We start from the raw sequence: 19,597 nt of genomic DNA on the forward strand, positions 1-19,597 counted from the left end.
TGGGATCAAGTACAAGCTACTGTTTTAGGGATGCACTGAATCCAGGATTCAGTTCAGGATTCGGGCAGGATTTGGCCTTTTTCAGCAGGATTCAGATTCGGATAAATCCTTATATGCAAATTAGGGGCGCGAGGGAAATCACGTGACTTTTTGTCACAAAACAAGGAAGTAAAAATTGTTTTCCCCTTCCCACCACTAATTTGCATGTGCAAATTAGGATTCTAGCTAAACTTAAAATGGCGTCTATGGGAAATGGCCTTTCCATAATTCGGAGCTTTGTTATACAGAATGCTTGGAACCTGGGGTTTTAGGGATAACGGATCTTTCTGTAATTTGGATCTTCATACCTTCGGATCAGAAAATCATGTAAACATTAAATAAACCCGATAGGCTGGTTTTGCCTTCAATAAGGATTAATTATATGTCTATGGGAGACGGCCTTTCTGTAATTTGGAGCTTTGTGGATACCGAGTTTCTGGATAAGGGATCCCATAACTGTACTGTAAAAGTAGCACAATATAATTAGGCCTATGTTAGAACCAATATACAGAAGGAAATCTCAGCTGAACCTTACCCAGGGTGGTTGATCAGTTGGGGAGCTCATGCTAAACGCCTTGTAGCTTTTCTACTGTAGGTAAATCTAAATTGAATTGTTTCATTGATTACTCAGCAAGTCCCATTGTTTTTAGATTGACCTTTACTAGATATACCATCACCTGGATGAATGAAAATCTTCATAGTCCTTGTAGCTTCAATTGTCGGCGGTTGAATCACCTGCCGCCCTTAGAAATGGTAGAACATCAGATCACACGCATTTTATCCAAAACACGACAGCCCCAGTTTCCTTCGGCTTTCCACGACTCGACGCTAGTGTAACGGAACCTTGCTATTTATATCATTTACGCAAGTGTTAAACAGATGGATTAAATATTACCCACTGGCCACAGACTAAACATCATATTGGGCTCAGACCATACACCATTCATTTCCCTCCAGCTTCAGAACAGACTTCAGAGGGATTCCCCACATTGTTTTACGCACAGAGCATTTATTAAGAATTCCAAAAAAAAAAAATAATAATCTACCTTAAATTAGCTCTTTAATCCAAGCATGGCAAAAAAAAGACACTGATGCATTTTATGACTTCAAAGTAAATGCAGTATAAAAGTCTCATAAATCTGCATGCAGAGCTATACGCACAGTCCTCACACAGGACCAATCATATCCTAGGGCAGTTTTGTCTATTTATTCTGAATGTAACGGACATCAAAAGGATCCCGGCATCTCGTAACTTCCCGTTTTTACATAACACTAAAAGGGAAGTACCAGTTTTTTTTTCCTTCTCTGAAGAACATTCTGTACCGAGCCAAATGTACTATAAATACCCTTTATTTATTCAGCGCTGATTAAACACCATTCCCATCATTTCCTGCCGCAGTGAAGCTTACAATCTAAGCTCCCTATAACAGTCACACACACGTATGTGTTTAGAGTGGGGGTTGAAACAGGAGTACAGGTCATCCAGAAACCCGTTATCCAGAACGCTCCAAATTAAGGGAACGCCATCTCCTATACACTCAATTTAATCCAAATTTTTAATAATTATTTCCTTTTTCTCTGTAAAAATAAAACAGTAGATTTTACTTGATCCCAACTAAGATATAATTAATTCTTATTGGAGGCAAAACCAGCCTATTGGGTTTATTTAATGGTTGCATGAATTTTAGCAGACCTAAAGGGATACTGTCATGGGAAAACATTTTTTTTTCAAAATGAATCAGTTAATAGTGCTGCTCCAGCAGAATTCTGCACTTTCTCAAAAGAACAAACAGATTTTTTTATATTCAATTTTGAAATCTGACATGGGGTTAGACATATTGTCAATTTCCCAGCAGCCCCAAGTCACGTGACTTGTGCTCTGATAAACTTCAATCACTCTTTACTGCTGTACTGCAAGTTGGAGTGATATCACCCCCTCCCTTTTCCCCCCCAGCAGCCAAACAAAAGAACAATGGTAACAGATAACAGCTCCCTAACAGCTGCCTGGTAGAACAACACTCAATAGTAAAACCCATGTCCCACTGAGACACATTCAGTTACATTGAGAAGGAAAAACAGCAGCCTGCCAGAAAGCATCTCTCCTAAAGTGCAAAAAAATCTGTTTGCTCTTTTGAATTCTGCAGAATTCTGCTGGAGTAGCACTATTAACTGATGTGTTTTAAAAAAAAACATGTTTTCTGATGACAGGATCCCTAAGGTATGAAGATCCAAGGTCATTATGCTAAAAACTCCAGGTCCCGAGTATTCTGGATAACAGGTCCCATACCTGTACTGGGAGTAAAGCCACACAGATGGGGAAGAATATACAAACTCCTCGCAGACAGCTCCCTGGCTGGAATTGAGCAAAGGACCAAAAACATTGCAAGGCAGCAGTGATAAAATACTTTACTGCCCATTGGTTGGCAGCTATATAATAATAATAACATTTGGACTGCCAAATGGACAGTTTCACATGTGCAGTAGATCTATAGATTGTGGTATCCTTTAACTGCATACCCAGAACTGTTAGCCGTGGGACGGTTTGCGCGGTCAGGGAATCAGGAATTGAAACTCGACTGCTTTGTGGTTATTCCGCAGGGGTGATGGGAAAAGTTAGAGAATACTTCGCTAGAACACTCCTTATAAGCCGTTAATTAACTATTATGGTGCCCTCTAGAAACCCGACTGTCCCATTCAACCAAAAAAAAAGATGCATATTGCTAGTATTTATTCAAGAGAAAGGACATTTATTATCTATTACAGGTAGCAAAAACCAGAAAATACACTTTAAATGAAACAAGGTGGCGAACCAGTTGGATATGAACTACAAAACATTTCCATTGAGACACTGTTATTGTACATTCAGTTGTAAGAGTTTGAGAGATAAACATCAAAAAAAAAAAAGTGCCCCGAAAGCAACGGCGCGCGTCTCCATGGGTATATTTCAGCTTTGTGGAGAAATGTTTTCTTCCTTCCGCTGCTGCATGTCACGTTGCGACTACGGAGTATTTCTTTGTGTATTACATGTCATCAGCCTAAAGTAGATTTAACATACAAAAAAAAAAAAGGCTTCTTGTTTTGGTCCTACCAAACTTTGCACAACATCCTCTACAGGGTATTACGTCCCATATGCGTGAAAGCAATAGACAAAAGCCGGACGGTATTGCTTGGGGACATGACACAGAAGGTCCTTGGACGAGACAAATATTTTTTTTTTAATCGATAATTGAGTTTTAATGACACCTTCATATTAACAAGAACACACTCTTATTTGCTTAGCTCTATAGCCTACAACAATTTAATGTTTTCTACAAAAAGATACAAAACATACAAAGATATTATGCATTTCAGAAACGGCTGCAAACAAAGCATCGCAGCATGCAAGTATTGCGACAGGTTGGCTGCAGATCCTGCTTGTCCCACGGAGACCTGCCATCTGCTATAGGAATGCCAGCTAGAGGGTAATTGTAACAGACAAAGTCTCATAGGTAATTAGATGAAAAGGGCATTAGCAATATAATGGCAGTTATTTATAAAGTTCAGGGTTAGGTACCCAAATATATTCGTGTAGGTCAGGAATACCCATACAGAACCTCTAAGGTTTGTTTTTGCACTACAAGACTCGACACTGAATTCTATAGATCTGAAGTCATTGTTGAGAAGAACCCTTTGATGACCCAAGAGTTGTCCATTTTAATAACAGCCAATTACTTTTCCGTTCAAGTAAACAAGACCTATAACACAAATGCACTTCTTTAAAGATATTACAGGTAACTTTTAGGTTTCCCTTAAAGGCAAACGATTGTGAAAATGAGAATTTAATATCCTTTTAGATTTCCCTTAAAGGCAAACGATTGTGAAAATGAAAACTTAATATAAGCTTCATCATACTGAAATAAGAATTTTTCTAAATAGATTATATAATTCTGAATGTGAAATCAAGTTATTCTTCACTCTCCCCCTCTCAGCATTTGCCTCTCTTCATACAGGAATTGGGAGTCTGCTTTTGTATGACAGTTAGATCCAATATATCTTATAGGGGGGCTCCTTTTGCCTAGAAGATGTATCAGAACTCACTCAACTTAAAATCACCAGATATCCTGTCTCTCTACATGCAGAATTTGTGTCAGTCAGTTATGTTAGATTTTCATTGTACTGGAATCAGTACATCTGGTAGGAAAAATAGTCCCCCCCCCCCAAAAAAAAAACAACATATATATTGGATCTAACCGTCAATGAAAATCCGACTCCCAACTGCCGCATGAAGACAGAATGAAGATAACAGATGCTGAGAGAGGGATAGTGAATATAAACTTGATTATTTCAGAAATGATGCGGAAATTTCAGTTGATTGTGTTTAGAAAGTTTCTTATTTCAGTATAATGAAGCTTATATTGCATTTTGATTTTTGTGATAGTTCTCCTTTAGGGTTAGTTCTCACGAGGAGATTCGGGGAGATTTTGTCGCCTGGCAACTAATCGCCTCGCCTTCTGGGCGACAATCTCCCCGAACTGCCTCAGCGTGTCTTCCCATAGGCTACAATGAAAAGTCGCCTGCCCTAAAGCACACACGGCGCTGCGTTTTCCGAAGTCGCCTGAAGTTTCCTACGTGAGGCAACTTCAGAAAACGCAGTGCCGCGTGTGCTTTAGCGCAGACGACTTCATCTCCACAAAATCTCCCTGAATCTCCTCGTGTGAACTTACCCTTAATATGTGCCAAACCAAAGATCAAATATGTTTAGATGCCAGTAAGTGCAAAAAAAACCCTATTTGTTGGGTAGGAAGTGGTTCAGATTGGAATGAGCAAGACTAAACATGAATATTGATGGACATTTAGTTTGTAACAGGAAATTTAGCTGGTGCCTTACGGCTGATAAAGGAGCCGCCATGTGCACCTTCACTCTGCTCAACAGTCTGGCCATTGAGAGAATTCCAGTTCCAATGGCCTTTGTGCTGGTGTGTAGTTGTAACAAGAGTAAATCAGCTGTGCTCTACTCACAACGTCACCTCTATGAGACGTCAGTCTTCAGCACCACTCACTGTACAAATACGATTGGCCAGTAAGGACCAGAGAATGTCTCTTACACCTGTAATGTCCCTCATGCTGAGCAGTTACTGCAGAGAAACATCAGAAAACAGTCAGGCGCACAAATCCCTAAAATTAATCACAGTACATGGGTTTTACTTTGAAGGATAAGTAAACCTTAAACAAGTGAATGTAAAATTAATGAGGGTGCTATTCTAAGCACTTTTGTAATGTACATTCATTATTTGTTTTCTTTTAATTTCAAGATATTAAAGGATACATATACTGTTAATATGAATGAATTTTGTTACAACAGCGCCACCTGCTGGTCAGTTTCCCACCAGTCTGACCACCAAGTAGTCAAGGAAGTTGTCAGGAGAAAGAAAGCGACTGCTCTGATGTTCTTCTGATTAGGAAAACAATTAGAAACCTTTCTCAAATCTTTCCTAGCAGAAGAACATCAGAGCAGCCTCTTTCTTTCTCCTGACAACTTCCTTGACTACTTGGTGGTCGGACTGGTGGGAAAATGACCAGCAGGTGACGCTGTTGTAACAAAATTCATTCATATTAACAGTACATGTATCCTTTAATATCTTGGAATTAAAAATAAATAATGAATGTAAAGTGCTTAGAATAGCACCCTCATCAATTTTATATTCACTTATTTTTAAGGTTTACTTATCCTTTAACATCATCATTGTGTTCAAGGGAAACTTAAGGCCCAGCAAAAATTCTCTTAATTTTGTCTATACTAATGCACATGGCTATGTTGCATTTTAACCCTTGCTTTACATTGCACTTAACTCTTGTGTTTCTCCAGTGTCATAAGTGTAGGGGCATCAAGGAGGAGAAATGTTGAAAACACTGTAGGGGAAAAAAGAAGTCTGTAAATTAAGCTGCTTAAGGCTGCCGGCTGTGGAAAGTGGTACAGTAGCCCTACGCATTAGTATAAACAAAATGTGTGGAGTCTGCACAGTCCTTTTAAGTTGCCCTTTACGGATCAAGGGGGAAAAAAAGTGAGTGTTTAAATGTGTCATCTGTTTCAAACAATTAAAGATAATTTGTAATGGGTAACTTTTAAACAAAAACATGTTTCACATTGCACCGTGGTGTATATTTCTACGCAATTGTGAAGAGATTAAGTGTAATAGCCGACAAATTGTTTTACAATCCAAATGTACAATAGCGTGTATAAAAAAAAAAAAGTAAAACAGCAAATGTAAAAAGAGTGCTTAAAATGAAAACATGGTTTCGTCAAGGCGTAGGTAGAATTCTACAGTTTTCTTATTGCGTCGTCAATATCCGACATCTGCTCCTTCAGTTGGTTCCACTGCTCAGGATTTAAAGAAATACCTGAAAATGGGAAGCATAAACAATTTTTAAAAATCTATATACACAGTAATTCACATTTTTCTTATAATTATTACGGGTATGGGACCTGTTATCCAGAATGCTCAGGACCTGGGCTTCTCCGGATAATGGATCTGAAAAATGTGGATTATTTGGATAAAATGTAGTCTATAGGAGACAGCCTTTCTGTAATTCAGAGCTTTCTGGATAATGGGTTTCCGGATAACGGATCCCATACCCCATATTATCCTTTATGTAGGTCCGACCTATTCTGCAGCGCTTTACAGAGATTATGCATCACTCCCATAAATCGCTGCCCAAGCGGAGTTTACAATCTAAGGCATTATTCCCTTTGCATATTAAGGGTTGAGACACACGGGCAGATTTGGGGGGAGATATCCGAAGTCGCCCAAAGTTTCCTCGTGAGGCAACTTCGGAAAACAAAGCGCCGTGTGTGCTTTAGCGCAGGCGACTTTTCATTAGCGGACAGGAAGACTCGCAAAGGCAGTTTGGGGAGATTGTCGCCCAGATGAAAAGGCGATTAGTCGCTAGGCCCTAAAGCATTTACTTTTAATAAGCTTAGTTTTTTAGCTCCGTTTTCTTATCAGATTTTCCACATTCCTCTATATTTTTTGTTTTCTAAACAAAGCTGTACCCAATCTGTGTGTTTTAAACATTACATCAAGGCTGGTCAACTGAAGGACTGCAGGCAGCCCCCTTCTAGGGGATTTAATGGCCTGAAGTATGTTGAAGAGCTTGATAGAGCGCCCCATTCTTAGCATTAGTGCATCACCTAAACAAGAGCAATGAAAATATAAGTGTCTAAGTCTTGACTTCTATTTTGCATGTGCCGTGACTTACCTTTTCTTCCTGGCTTCATTTCTCCTGCTTGATCCATGAAGTATTCTCTGACGTCAATCAGGACTTTTCCTTTGAAGTCCCTAACGCTAACGAATCTCATTTTTCCGATCTGCCACAGAGAGATTAAAATTGCTTACAAAAAGCACATCTGAAAGAACCAATTCTAAACCCTACAAAAATTTGCCAGACATAGCAATATGCATGCAGCATCCATTTAATATGCCAACAAAAATGGCTGGATTCAGTTCAGGATTCGGCTGAATCCCTAAAACAAGAATTCTAAAATGATTATTCGGTTCATCCCAGAGGATGTTTACAGGGTAAATAATAAATCTTATCAATCCCCAGAACTATAAGCACCGTATTTGAAGTATGAAAAGACCAGTTTTAATCTATTCAAAATTCTGTAATGCGAATCCATATTATCTTCACTCTCCACCTCTCAGCAATCTTTCTTTTTTTTTTATTCTTCATAGAATATTTTACTAATTGAATACAATCCTACAAAGCCTCGTGCTGTTGCCTGACAACCGAAATGCCAGATCAAAATGTGACAGAGAGAGAGAAAGAGGGAGAGATGGCTGAGAGGGGGATACTAAAGAGTAAGGACTAAACTACACAGGAGATTGAGAGGGGGATACTAAAGAGTAAGGACTAAACTACACAGGAGATTGAGAGGGGGATACTAAAGAGTAAGGGCTAAACTACACAGGAGATTGAGAGGGGGATACTAAAGAGCAAGGACTAAACTACACAGGAGATTGAGAGGGGGATACTAAAGAGTAAGGACTAAACTACACAGGAGATTGAGAGGGGGATACTAAAGAGCAAGGACTAAACTACACAGGAGATTGAGAGGGGGATACTAAAGAGCAAGGACTAAACTACACAGGAGATTGAGAGGGGGATACTAAAGAGCAAGGACTAAACTACACAGGGGATTGAGAGGGGGATAATAAAGAGCAAGGACTAAACTACACAGGGGATTGAGAGGGGGATAATAAAGAGCAAGGACTAAACTACACAGGAGATTGAGAGGGGGATAATAAAGAGTAAGGACTAAACTACACAGGAGATTGAGAAGGGGATAATAAAGAGCAAAGACTAAACTACACAGGAGATTGAGAAAAACCTTGTCATGCATTGACATTAAGGGGGTTATTTATCAAAGGTCAAATGTTTGCTTATTTATGAAAAAACCCAAATGTTAACAACTTGAATCAATGCAATCGGGGGGGGGGGCTCAAATACTCAATTTATCGGCAAAAAGCTTGGAAAAACCCCCGAAAATCATGAAGGCTAAAAACATCTTCAAATGGTTCAAGAGACCTCTGCCATTGACTTCTACATGACATCAGCAGCTGGAGTATTTTCAGAATTTGAGCTTTTCGCTGCTTCGGGGCATAATAAATCTCGAAAAATTTGTTTGTTTTTTTTTTTAATCCCAAAACATTCTAGTTTTTAGTGAAACTACCCTGGAAATTTTTTTCGGGAGAAACGCAACTCAACCTTTGAAAAATAGCCCCCCTAAATGTATTTCCGTAAGAAGGAAAAGTCTTTTAGACACCCTCAGATCTAATCTCGTCTGATATAGACAGCATGCAGCTTTCCCTTCCCATACGAGTGACATTTGCCAAAACTCCCATGCAGTTTACACTTTTTTTTACTGATTAATTTAAGAAAGCACCTTGTTTCCATGTGATAAAGGGCTTATTCGATTTTCATTATCACAATAGTTCCCGTTTATGGTAAAGAAGGAACCGGAACCCTTTGCACTTTTATTTCTGCCAATGTCCCATCTATGTTAGAAGCATCTGCAGATGAAGTTTGTAATAGGGACAGACATGCTGAAATCTGGTGGGATTGAGTGGTGCTTGCTCAACATGCCCATACATGGTCTGAAAACAACCTAAACCAACCAAAGCTATGCAAAAATGGCCACCTTTAAATTTTTGGAACAGAACACTACAATCACATACTGCCTATGATTTCAACATTAGCCCATTAGCATCAGTGCATTGCTTTTTCTTTTTTACCTGGAACATATTATCCTCAGGGCCACTGCTTTGCCTTGAAGAAGCTCCGCCCTTAGAACTTTCCCCTGTTTTCTGCTTCTTCACTGGCTTTTCTTTTTCTGGAGGTGGTTGCTTTTTTCTCTTCACCTTTAACAAAATTGTAAATATATTAACAATCACTTTATTCTTTTTAGATCCCAATACCCGCTGTTGAGAGAGAGTTTCTCACTGTCTACTTCAAAGTGTCAAACTAGTCTACACCAGCCCATTTACCTGTGAAATAAAAGCACAACCTGCAACATATTTTTGTGAAGCAAAAATCTTGTTAAATATCAGAAATGGCTGTACTCAAGTACACTGTAAGCAGGAGTTAAAGGTAATGATTCTCAGCACTTATAGGATGAAAGCAAGACTACTGCTCCCAAAAAACGTTAATAGAGGTATTGGATCTATTACAGGTATGGGATCCCTTATCCAGAAAGCTCCAAATTACAGCAAGTTCATCTCCCATAGACTCCATTTCATCCAAATAATCCACATTTTAGAAATGATTTCCTATTTCTGTGTAATAATAAAACAGTAACTTGTACTTGATCCCAAATAAGATCTAATTAATCCTTATTGGAAGCAAAACCAGCCTATTGGGTTTAATTAATGTTTCCATGAGTTTCTAGAAGACTTACCGTAAAAGGGACCCGTCACCAAAAAAAATATTCCAAATCCTATTTTATCACGTTAGTCAACCAAAATGAACTTTAATTACACTATTTAAATTTTTTGAATCTTGCTTCCTTCGGTCTGGGAAATCATAATTATAACAAGCAGGCAGCAGCCATTTTGTGGACACTGTTATTAAGACAAGCCTTGTATCATCTCAGAATCTTGTTTGTGCACCAGAATGGGGGACCTGATGTCCATCCCCATGTCCTGGCTACACAATTAAATGGTGAAGAGAACAGGGGGGAATGTGGGGAGAGCAGTGATTTCTAGGAAGCGCTGAATGGAAAGTGAAAGTAATTGTCTGCTCCGCCTCTATGCCCAAGGCATAGAGGAGGGGCAGAAAATATTTGATAAACAGCTGAGATGTTTAAATGAGTTTACAACAGCTATGAATGCTTTAATAAAAAATAGAAATTGGATTTCATGTTTAATTTGAAAAGGACTTTTATTATACAGCTTTGTGTCTGGGTGACGGGTCCACTTTAAAGGCAACTGTTGGAATTGATACAACAGTTGCCAATATTCCCACAGATGCTGCTGAGAAATGTATCAACTAATGGAGCAAATTTGCAAAAGTTCAGCATGGGTCACTGAGCTGCCAGACAGTAACATTAAAGGGGAACTATTGCAAAAATGAAAATTTAATATAAGCTTCATCATACTGAAATAAGAAACTTTCTAAATACAATCAATTAAATATTCTGAAGGCTTGAAATAATCAAGCACTGTTTACACAATTAAATGGTTAAAAGAACAGGGGAATGTGAGGAGTGCTGCGACATCTAGTAAGTGCTGAATGGAAAGTGAAAGTAATTTCCTGCCCGCCTCTATGCCAAGGCATTGAGATGGGGCAGGCAATATTTGATTGACAGCTGAGATTTTTAAATGAATTTAAACAGCTATGAACCCTTTAATGAAAAAAAGAATTTGGTTTTCATGTTTAATTTGAAATGGACTTTTATTATACAGCTTTTTATGTCTGGGTGACAGGTCCCCTTTAAGGTATTAAGATCCTAATTATGGAAAGATGTGTTATCTGGAAATCCCCAGGTTTGGAGCATTCTGGATAACAGGTCCCATACCCAGCAGCTAGGCTGACCTGATAAGGAACTAAAGTCTGTATTTGCTTGTGTGACTGCAGGGCTGTGATTGGCTACCCCCCCCCTCCTTTCTGTGTTTAAGGTTGATAAAAAATTAATTAGACATGAAATAGGATTGTTTTGCCTCCAATATAGATGCATACAACTTAGTTCCCATCTTATACAAGGTACTGTTTTATTAGTACAGAAAAAATGTGAATTATTTGTTCAAAATAAGCTCTATGGGAGATGGTGTTAAAGGCCATTTTAAAAGTGTCACAACCAATAACATTTTGTATGCAAGTGGCATGATGAAAAAATGATTCCGATAGTCCTCACCTTTTTGTCAACTTCACTATCAGAATCACTTCCAGATGAGCTTGAAGACACGATCTCCTTTGATTTTGGCATTCTGGAAGGCAAAACAAATATAAAATACTACATTTTTTTTAATGCAAAGATTTTATTTTCTGTTGTACATCACTGTCCCCAGTGAATATTATCGCTTTAGAACCAAGAGAGCTCAAAAGTAGCAGTGGCCTGGGTTACCATTCCTGGGGTGCCTCCATCATTAGCCAGTGTCCCATAGATCCTCTGTGCTGTCCCAAGAACACGCGTGTGCACTAGACAAAGTCTCAACTTTAAAGGGGTGGTTCACCTTCAAGTTAACTTTCAGTATGTTATAGAATGGCCAAGTCTAAGCAACTTTTCAATTGGTCTTCATTATTTATTTATTTTTTATTTTTTTATTAAGTTGCCTTCTTCTGACTCTTTCCAGCTTTCAAATGGGGGTCACTGACCCCATCTTAAATAAACAAATGCTCTGTAAGGCTACAAATGTATTGTTATTGCTACTTTTTATTACTCCTCTTTCTATTCAGTCCCTCTCCTATTTATATTCCAGTCTCATTCAAATCAATGCATGGTTGCAAGGGGAATTTGGACCTTAACAACCAGATTGCTGAAATGGCAAAACAGAGAGCTGCTGAATAAAAACCTAAATAACTCAAAAAACACAAATAATTAAAAATTAAATACAAATTGTCTCAGAATGTCACTCTACATCAGGGGTCCTCAAACTACGGCCCACGGGCCGGATACGGCCCTCCAATGTCATTTACCCGGCCCTCGCCCACGCTGGCTATGCTGGACTAACTGGGCATTTGAACAAGCGGTGCATCAGTTATGTATGCACGCATGTTCACGTCGGCCCCCTGATGACGTCACTGAGGCGTGCTACGCGTGGGGCGCATCAGGGAGCGCTCTGGATTTGGCGCTTTTCCTGACATCCGACCTAGGGCAGGCTGTGGCTGCGCATTTTGGTGGGCTGCAGGCTAAAAAGTAACCTACTGCTCCTCTGCCAACTGAGCGGAATCTGCTGCTCCTGTCTCTTCTACTGCGCTGGTGAGCAAAGTTAATTGGGGGAACATGTCGGCCTTAACCTTAATTATTCCCAAAACCCACACACACACTGTGCCCACCACCAACTTCTTTAATTTAATTTTACAAGGTTTCTTAAATTCTGTTTGCCCTATTTCTCTATTGCTTCCCCATTTTTTTTTTTTAAATCTTGTTGCATTGCTCATCTCCATACATTCTCCCTTGCATCTTCTCACTGAATTAATTATTTTTACATGATTAATGAAGTGTTTTAATTTAATTTTACAATTAAACCCCAGAGCTCTCTTAATTTCTGTTTGCCCTATTTCTGCCCCATTTTATTTATTTTGCTGCCCATCTCCATACTACTCCTTTGCCTCATCTTTATATCTCTCTTTATCCCTGGGTATGCTATGATTTTCTTACTGGGAGTGCTTACAATGAATGTGTTAAAAATTGATTATATATGCTCACTGAATTATTTTTACATGATTAATGAAATGCATTAATTTTACATTTAAACCCCTGAGTTCTCTTAATTTCTGTTTGCCCTATTTCTGCCCCATTTTTTTTATTTTGGTGCCCATCTCCATCTCTCTTTATCCCTGGGTATGCTATGATTTTTTTACTGGGAGTGCTTACGATGAATTTTTTAAAAATTGATTATATGCTTATTGAATTAATTATTTTTACAAGATTAATGAAGTGTAACAATGGATTTGTAGTCAATAAATGTCAATGAATTACAAGTTGATTAAATGGAATGGCAGTTCATAAAGCTATATGTGTGTGTGACTATATATATATATATATATATATATATATATATATATATATATATATATATATATATATATATATAGTCATATATACAATTATCTCCAGGCCAGCACTCCCATTAGTTAAAAATTAAAGTTTTAACAGACTGTTAAAATCTTGTCTTTATTGAAGCATGGTATCTGTCTCCAACGTTTCGGTCCTCATTAGGACCTTTATCCTGGGTACAGAGCACTTTCTGTGCATGCCCACATGTACACTACAGCCTAGTACTGCAGAGTATTAATAGGGAAATAATGTTGTTCTGCAGAGATGTGCAGCAGTTCTTGATTTTAACAATTCTGCATCTCATTTACTATGTTATTGTTATAATTATTTTAATGTAATTATCACAGTGTCTTATGGTGGATCTGTAAATTCTACAGGTGGACAACAATACAATTATGTCAAGGAAAAGAAAAGTTGACTCTGAGTGCAGGATATTCAAAGAACAGTGGACCTATGATTACTTTTTCATGCAGTGCAAGGAGAGAGCTGTTTGTCTGTTATGCCACGATTCAGTGGCTGTGTTCAAGGAATACAATTTGCGTCGACACTACGAAACTAAACATAAATACAAATATGGTTGCTTGGTCGGACAAGGGAGAAAAGACAAGATATTAAAACTGAAACATGGATTGACAACTCAGCAAAATGCATTTGTGAAGCAGAAGGAGATAAATATTTCATCATTGCGAGCAAGTTTTCAAGTTGCCAAGCTAATAGCCCGCAATGGCAGACCATTTGTGGAGGGAGAATTTGTGAAAGAATGTCTTCTTTCTGTTGCCAAAGAGATGTGTCCAGAGAAGGCTAATTTATTTGGAACAGTGAGTCTTTCAGGACCTACAATTACACGAAGGATTGAAGAAATGGGGGACAATTTGCATCAAAATTTTCAAAACTCCTCAAAAAATTTTTGCTATTTTTCATTGGCATTCGACGAAAGCAATGATGTCCGTGATTCTGCACAGCTTCTAATTTTCATTCGTGCGACAAATGATCATTTTGAAGTCACAGAGGAGCTTGCTGCACTGCAAAGCATCAAAGGAACAACAACAGGAGAGGATATCTATGAAAAGGTTTACCAAACTATGAATGATTTGGAGCTAGACTGGGCTAAACTAGCCAGTGTGACAACTGACGGTGCTCCTAGCATGGTGGGGTCTATGAAAGGAGTGGTGGGACGCATTAACAAAGAAATGGACCAACTCAACCATTCACGTCCAATAGCCATACACTGCCTCATCCACCAACAAGCGCTGTGTTGTAAATCACTGAAGTGGGACTCTGTCATGAAAGTTGTGGTGTCCTGTGTTAACTTCATTAGGGCTCATGCACTAAACCACAGTTTCAGGCATTTCTGTCTGAGCTGAATGTTGCCTATGATGATATTCTGTACCACACAGAAGTCCGTTGGCTGAGTCGAGGGAGAGTTTTAAAACGTTTTTATGACTTACTTCCACAGATTTCGGATTTTCTGCTTTCAAAAAACAAAGAAGTACCAGAGCTTAAAGATGAAGAATGGAAATGGCACCTTGCTTTTCTGACCGATGTAACAGAGCTACTCAACAGTTTCAATGTGCAACTTCAAGGAAAGGGGAAGCTCATCTGTGATATGCATTCACATGTGAAAGCATTTGAAGTAAAATTGGACCTCCTCATTAAACTAGTGAAGGAGGAAAATTTCTGCCATCTCCCCTCTACTCAAAAGCTGTTAGCTGAGAAACCAACAGTTGCATTCCCAAACAAAACATGTGTGGATTCACTGGAAATGTTGCAAAGGGAGTTTCAAAAGAGATTTAAAGAGCTTCATCTCCATGAACAGGAGATACAGCTTTTCCGGAACCCATTTTCTGTTGAAATTGAAATTGTTGATCCGATTTACCAAATGGAACTGGCCGAACTACAGAATTGTAGAAAAGACATTTTCAAAGCAAGCAGCCTTACTAATTTCTATGCATCTCTCCCCTCTGAGACATATCTTAATCTCAGGAACCATGCACTCAAAATGGCAACCATCTTTGGCAGCACCTATGTCTGTGAACAGACTTTTTCCCGAATGAAAAATCTGAAATCTCCAACCAGATCCAGACTTACTGATGCACACTTGCATCACTTGTTACGACTTGCAGTGACAAACATGGAACCGGATATTGATTATCTCATCAGCCAAAAGCAGGCCCACACTTCCCATTGAAATACTGGTAAGTTTATGTTAGTTACAATTGTTCTTCATTGTACATTTTTTAAATAGTGTATTGTTTCTTCATGATTTTTTTTGCACTACCTGTACTACAAATAAGATATATGCAGTGTGCATGGGAATTTGTACATTTTTTTTTTTTAAACTATAGTCCGGCCCCCCAACAGTCTGATGAACCGTGAACTGGCCCTCTGCTTAAAAAGTTTGAGGACCCCTGCTCTACATTATACTAAAAGGTAATTTAAAAGTGAACAATCCCTTTAAGTTAAAGGCTTTATCAGAATTCTGGGCCAAGACTGTGCAGAAGGGGAGGCCAACGGAGACTTGACATAACAGGGGGTTAAGTTCTCCTTTAAAGGATAAGTAAAACTTTTCAATAAGCGAAAGTAAAATTGATGAGGGGGCTATTCTAGGCACTTTTGTCATTTACATTCATTATTTATTTTGTTTTTATTCCAAGATATTAAAGGATACATGTACTGTTAACATGAATGAATTGTGTTACAACAGCGCCACCTGCTGCTCAGTTTTCCACCAGTCTGACCACCAAGTAGTCAAGGAAGTTGTCAGGAGAAAGTTGATCCAGGGACTGGTCCCATTGCCATTTTGGAGTCAGGAAATAATTTTTTTCCCTCTGAGGCAAATTGGAGAGGCTTCTGGCATTTAGGTGGGTTAAAATAGAGTGAAAGTTAAACGTGATGGCTGTTGTGTCTTTTTTCAACCTAACTTACTATGTTACTATGTAATCCCTAAACAAATTGGTGCATCCTTTGTAAAAATACTGTGGGGCTCATTTATAAAAACGGAGAAGATTTGCACCTGGGCAGCAACCAATCAGTGCTACGATTTTTATCAGCAATCAGCAGACAAAACAACGAAAGCAAACATCTGGTTAGTTGCCATGGGTCACTGCCCAAGTGCAAATGTGCCCAGTGTTTATAAACGGGCCACCACGTGTGCAATTAGGTATCAAAGACAGAGAGAGGAGGCTGCCTGGGAACATCAGGGTTTCCTTCAAGGATGCTTAAAAATAAGTCTTCAAATTCCACTAGCAACCATGTATTAATTTGAATAAGAGACTGGAATATGAATAGGAGAGGCCTGAATAAAAGGATGAGTAATAAAAAGTAGCAATAAAAGTCTATAGACTTAGAGCATTTCGTTTTTGGAAGGGGTCAGTGACCCCATTTGAAAGCTGGAAAGAGTCAGACAGAGGGAAATAATTCAAAAACTATAAAAAAAAAATAATGAAAACCAATTGACAAGCTGCTTATAATTGGCCATTCTATCACATACTAAAAGTTAAAGGGACCTGTCACCCAAAAAATTATTCAAAATCCTATTTTATCATGTTAGTCAAGCAAAAGAAACTTTAATTACACTATATAAAATATTTGAATCTTGTTTCCTCCAGTCTGGGAATTCATAATTATAGCAAGCAGGCAGGAGCCATTTTGTGGACACTGTTATTAAGACAAGTCTTGTATCATCTCAGAATCTTGTTTGTGCACCAGAATGGGGGAGCTGATGTCCATCCCCATGTCCTGGCTACACAATTAAATAGTGAAGAGAGCGGGGGAATGTGGGGAGAGCAGTGATATCTAGGAAGTGCTGAATGGAAAGTGACAGTAATTGCCTAAGGCATAGAGGAGGGGCAGACAATATTTGATTGACATCCGAGATTTGGAAATAAGTTTACAACAGCTACGAATGCTTTAATAAAATAATTAAAAATAATGTGAAAAGGACATTATACAGCTTTTTTAGGTCTGGGTGAAAGGTCCACTTTAACATAAAGGTGAACCACCCCTTTTACATTGGGACAGCTGTAGTGACAGACTTTGGTATTGGACAAGCACTTTTTGGGGGCCTTAAAATGATTTTGCTGTGGGTCTAAGTAACTGTTATTCTAAACAAAGAGCCAAATAAGTGTCACTCAGGTTAACGGGGTGGTTCAACCGTTAATTAGCTTTTATGGGGTAATGTAATAAAAAGATGCTAAGTTTGCCCAAGAGCAGTAACCCATAGCAACCAATTAGCAAGTAGAATTCACTGATGACCTGTTTAAAAGCAAATATTTCATTGGTTGCTTTGGGTTACTGCTCCTGGGAAAACAGTGTCTTTTATTGCATATGGGTGTTAGTATGTTATAGAATGGCTAATTATAAGCAACATTCCAATTGGCCTTCATTATTTTTGTATAGTTTTTGAATTATTTGCTTTCTTGCTTTCCAGCTTCCAATTGGGTGTGGAGGGGGGGCACTGACCCCTATCTAAAAAACAAATGCTCTGTAAGGCCACAAATGTATTTGTTATTACTCATCTTTCTACTCAGGGCCTCTCCTATTCCAGTCTTTATTCAAACCTTTGTACGGTTGCTTGGGTAATGTGGACCCTGGCAACCAAATTGCTGAAATTTCAAACTGGAGAGCCGCTGAATAAAAATCCAAATAACTAAAAAAAAAAACAATTAAAAACCAATTGTCTCTGAATATCACTCTCTACATCATCCGAAAGGTTACAGCAAACAACCCCTTTAAAGTGGAGCTGTCAACCAGACACAAAAAGCTGTATAATAAAAGTCCTTTTTAAATTAAACATGAAATCCAATTTCTATTTTTTATTAAAGCATTCATATCTGTTGGCTCATTTAAACATCTCAGCTGTCAATCAAATATTGTCTGCCCCTCCTCTATGCCTTAGGCAATTACTTTCACTTTCCATTCAGCACTTCCTACATGTCACTGCTCTCCCCACATTCCCCCTGTTCTCTTCACCATTTAATTGTGTAACCTGTGCATGGGGATGGACATCAGGTCCCCCATTCTGGTGCACAAACAAGATTCTGAGATGACACAAGACTTGTCTTAATAACAGTGTCCACAAAATGGCTGCTGCCTGCTTGATATAATTATGAATTCCCAGACTGATGGAAACAAGATTCAAATAATTTATATTGTGTAATTAAAGTTCATTTTGCTTGACTAATGTGATAAAATAGGATTTTGAATAATTTCTTTGGGTTATGGGTCCCCTTTAAGAGCAGATCTCAATCATGTTATATTTGGGAGCATTTTTATTACTTAACGGGCGTGGCTAGTGGATCAGGGGCGTGGCCATGCATCCGCCAGGTCTTTTTTTTAGTGGCTCCATTATATATATTGGAAGAAACATCTGCCATGGGGTCAGAAGTGGAAAATAAAGGAGGGACCTGACAATGTAGTAGTTTGAGGCCCTGAGGTTCCTAATGATGGCCCGTTATGCAGAAATGTACATAGATCTTTCAGTCAAAGGAGCTTACAACGTAGGCGTTCTCTCTTTCTGACACACACAGACATAGCAGGGGATTTCTATGAGGAGTCAAGAGGTGTGTGTGTAATTAAAACGACTATATCCTGATGGGGATTGAACTCAGAACCCCAGAGCCCAGCACGTGATTAATACAAAGGAGACACTGAGCCCTTAGTAACAATGCGTCTTTGTTGTAAACCAAAGTAAAAATGAAGCCTAATTAACGCGACGATGTTTTCCAGCTCCTTCTCCCAGCAAGCGCCATTTTCCTGCGCTATTACCCATCTAACATGGCATCTGCTGCCTCGGGGAGCATTAGACTGCCGAATACAGCCATCACCGCCGGAAATGCCCGAAGCCCGCCAGGCAGAGCAGCTTCCCGCCAGTTGCACAGACGGTACCACCATATTATAATAAGATGCGCTGAAGGTCGAACGCAGAGTCGTAGCAGACGAGAAATCTCCTCCCAGCCAGCCCGCTCCAGCTCACTACCGCGACCCTGCAATCTCCATGTACAAAACAGGACACCGAAAACCGGCAACTTACCTGTTTGCTAGCACCACGTGCGGTTCTGTGATCGCTCCTCAACGGAAGTGACGTAACGCCAGTAGCGGGAGAGCGGCGGGAAATTGTCATAAAAATTATATGGTATCTCGAGAATCTTGTGATTCTGGCGGCCATCTTGTGATTGGTAAAGCGCCCGCCATATTGCCAACCATCGTTGTCCTCTGTAGTTGGAAATGGACAGAATGAGTGTTTAGGTGGATCCCTCCACAGTCACATTACACAGTTTGGGGTCACCAGAGCAGTAATACCTG

General features: G+C 39.1%; 1 protein-coding gene across 2 annotated transcripts; it reads right to left on the reverse strand.

Moving 5' to 3' along the window:
• Nucleotides 1-5,751: 5,751 nt before the first annotated feature.
• sub1.L (SUB1 homolog, transcriptional regulator L homeolog) lies at nt 5,752-19,474 on the reverse strand. 2 transcript variants are annotated; one of them, XM_018266540.2, is made up of 5 exons: nt 19,326-19,474; nt 11,429-11,501; nt 9,312-9,437; nt 7,276-7,384; nt 5,752-6,417 (listed from the first exon to the last, which is right to left on the reverse strand). In XM_018266540.2, the coding sequence occupies exons 2-5, from the start codon at nt 11,498-11,500 to the stop codon at nt 6,338-6,340; spliced, it is 387 nt and encodes a 128-aa protein (XP_018122029.1). In that variant the 5' UTR covers nt 11,501; nt 19,326-19,474; the 3' UTR covers nt 5,752-6,337. The 2 variants fall into 2 exon arrangements, with proteins under 2 accessions (XP_018122029.1, XP_018122022.1); XM_018266533.2 differs by lacking the exon at nt 19,326-19,474 and adding an exon at nt 19,061-19,085.
• Nucleotides 19,475-19,597: the final 123 nt, after the last annotated feature.

This window comes from Xenopus laevis, chromosome 1L (assembly GCF_017654675.1).
Source record: "Xenopus laevis strain J_2021 chromosome 1L, Xenopus_laevis_v10.1, whole genome shotgun sequence".
Classification (NCBI taxonomy): domain Eukaryota; kingdom Metazoa; phylum Chordata; class Amphibia; order Anura; family Pipidae; genus Xenopus; species Xenopus laevis.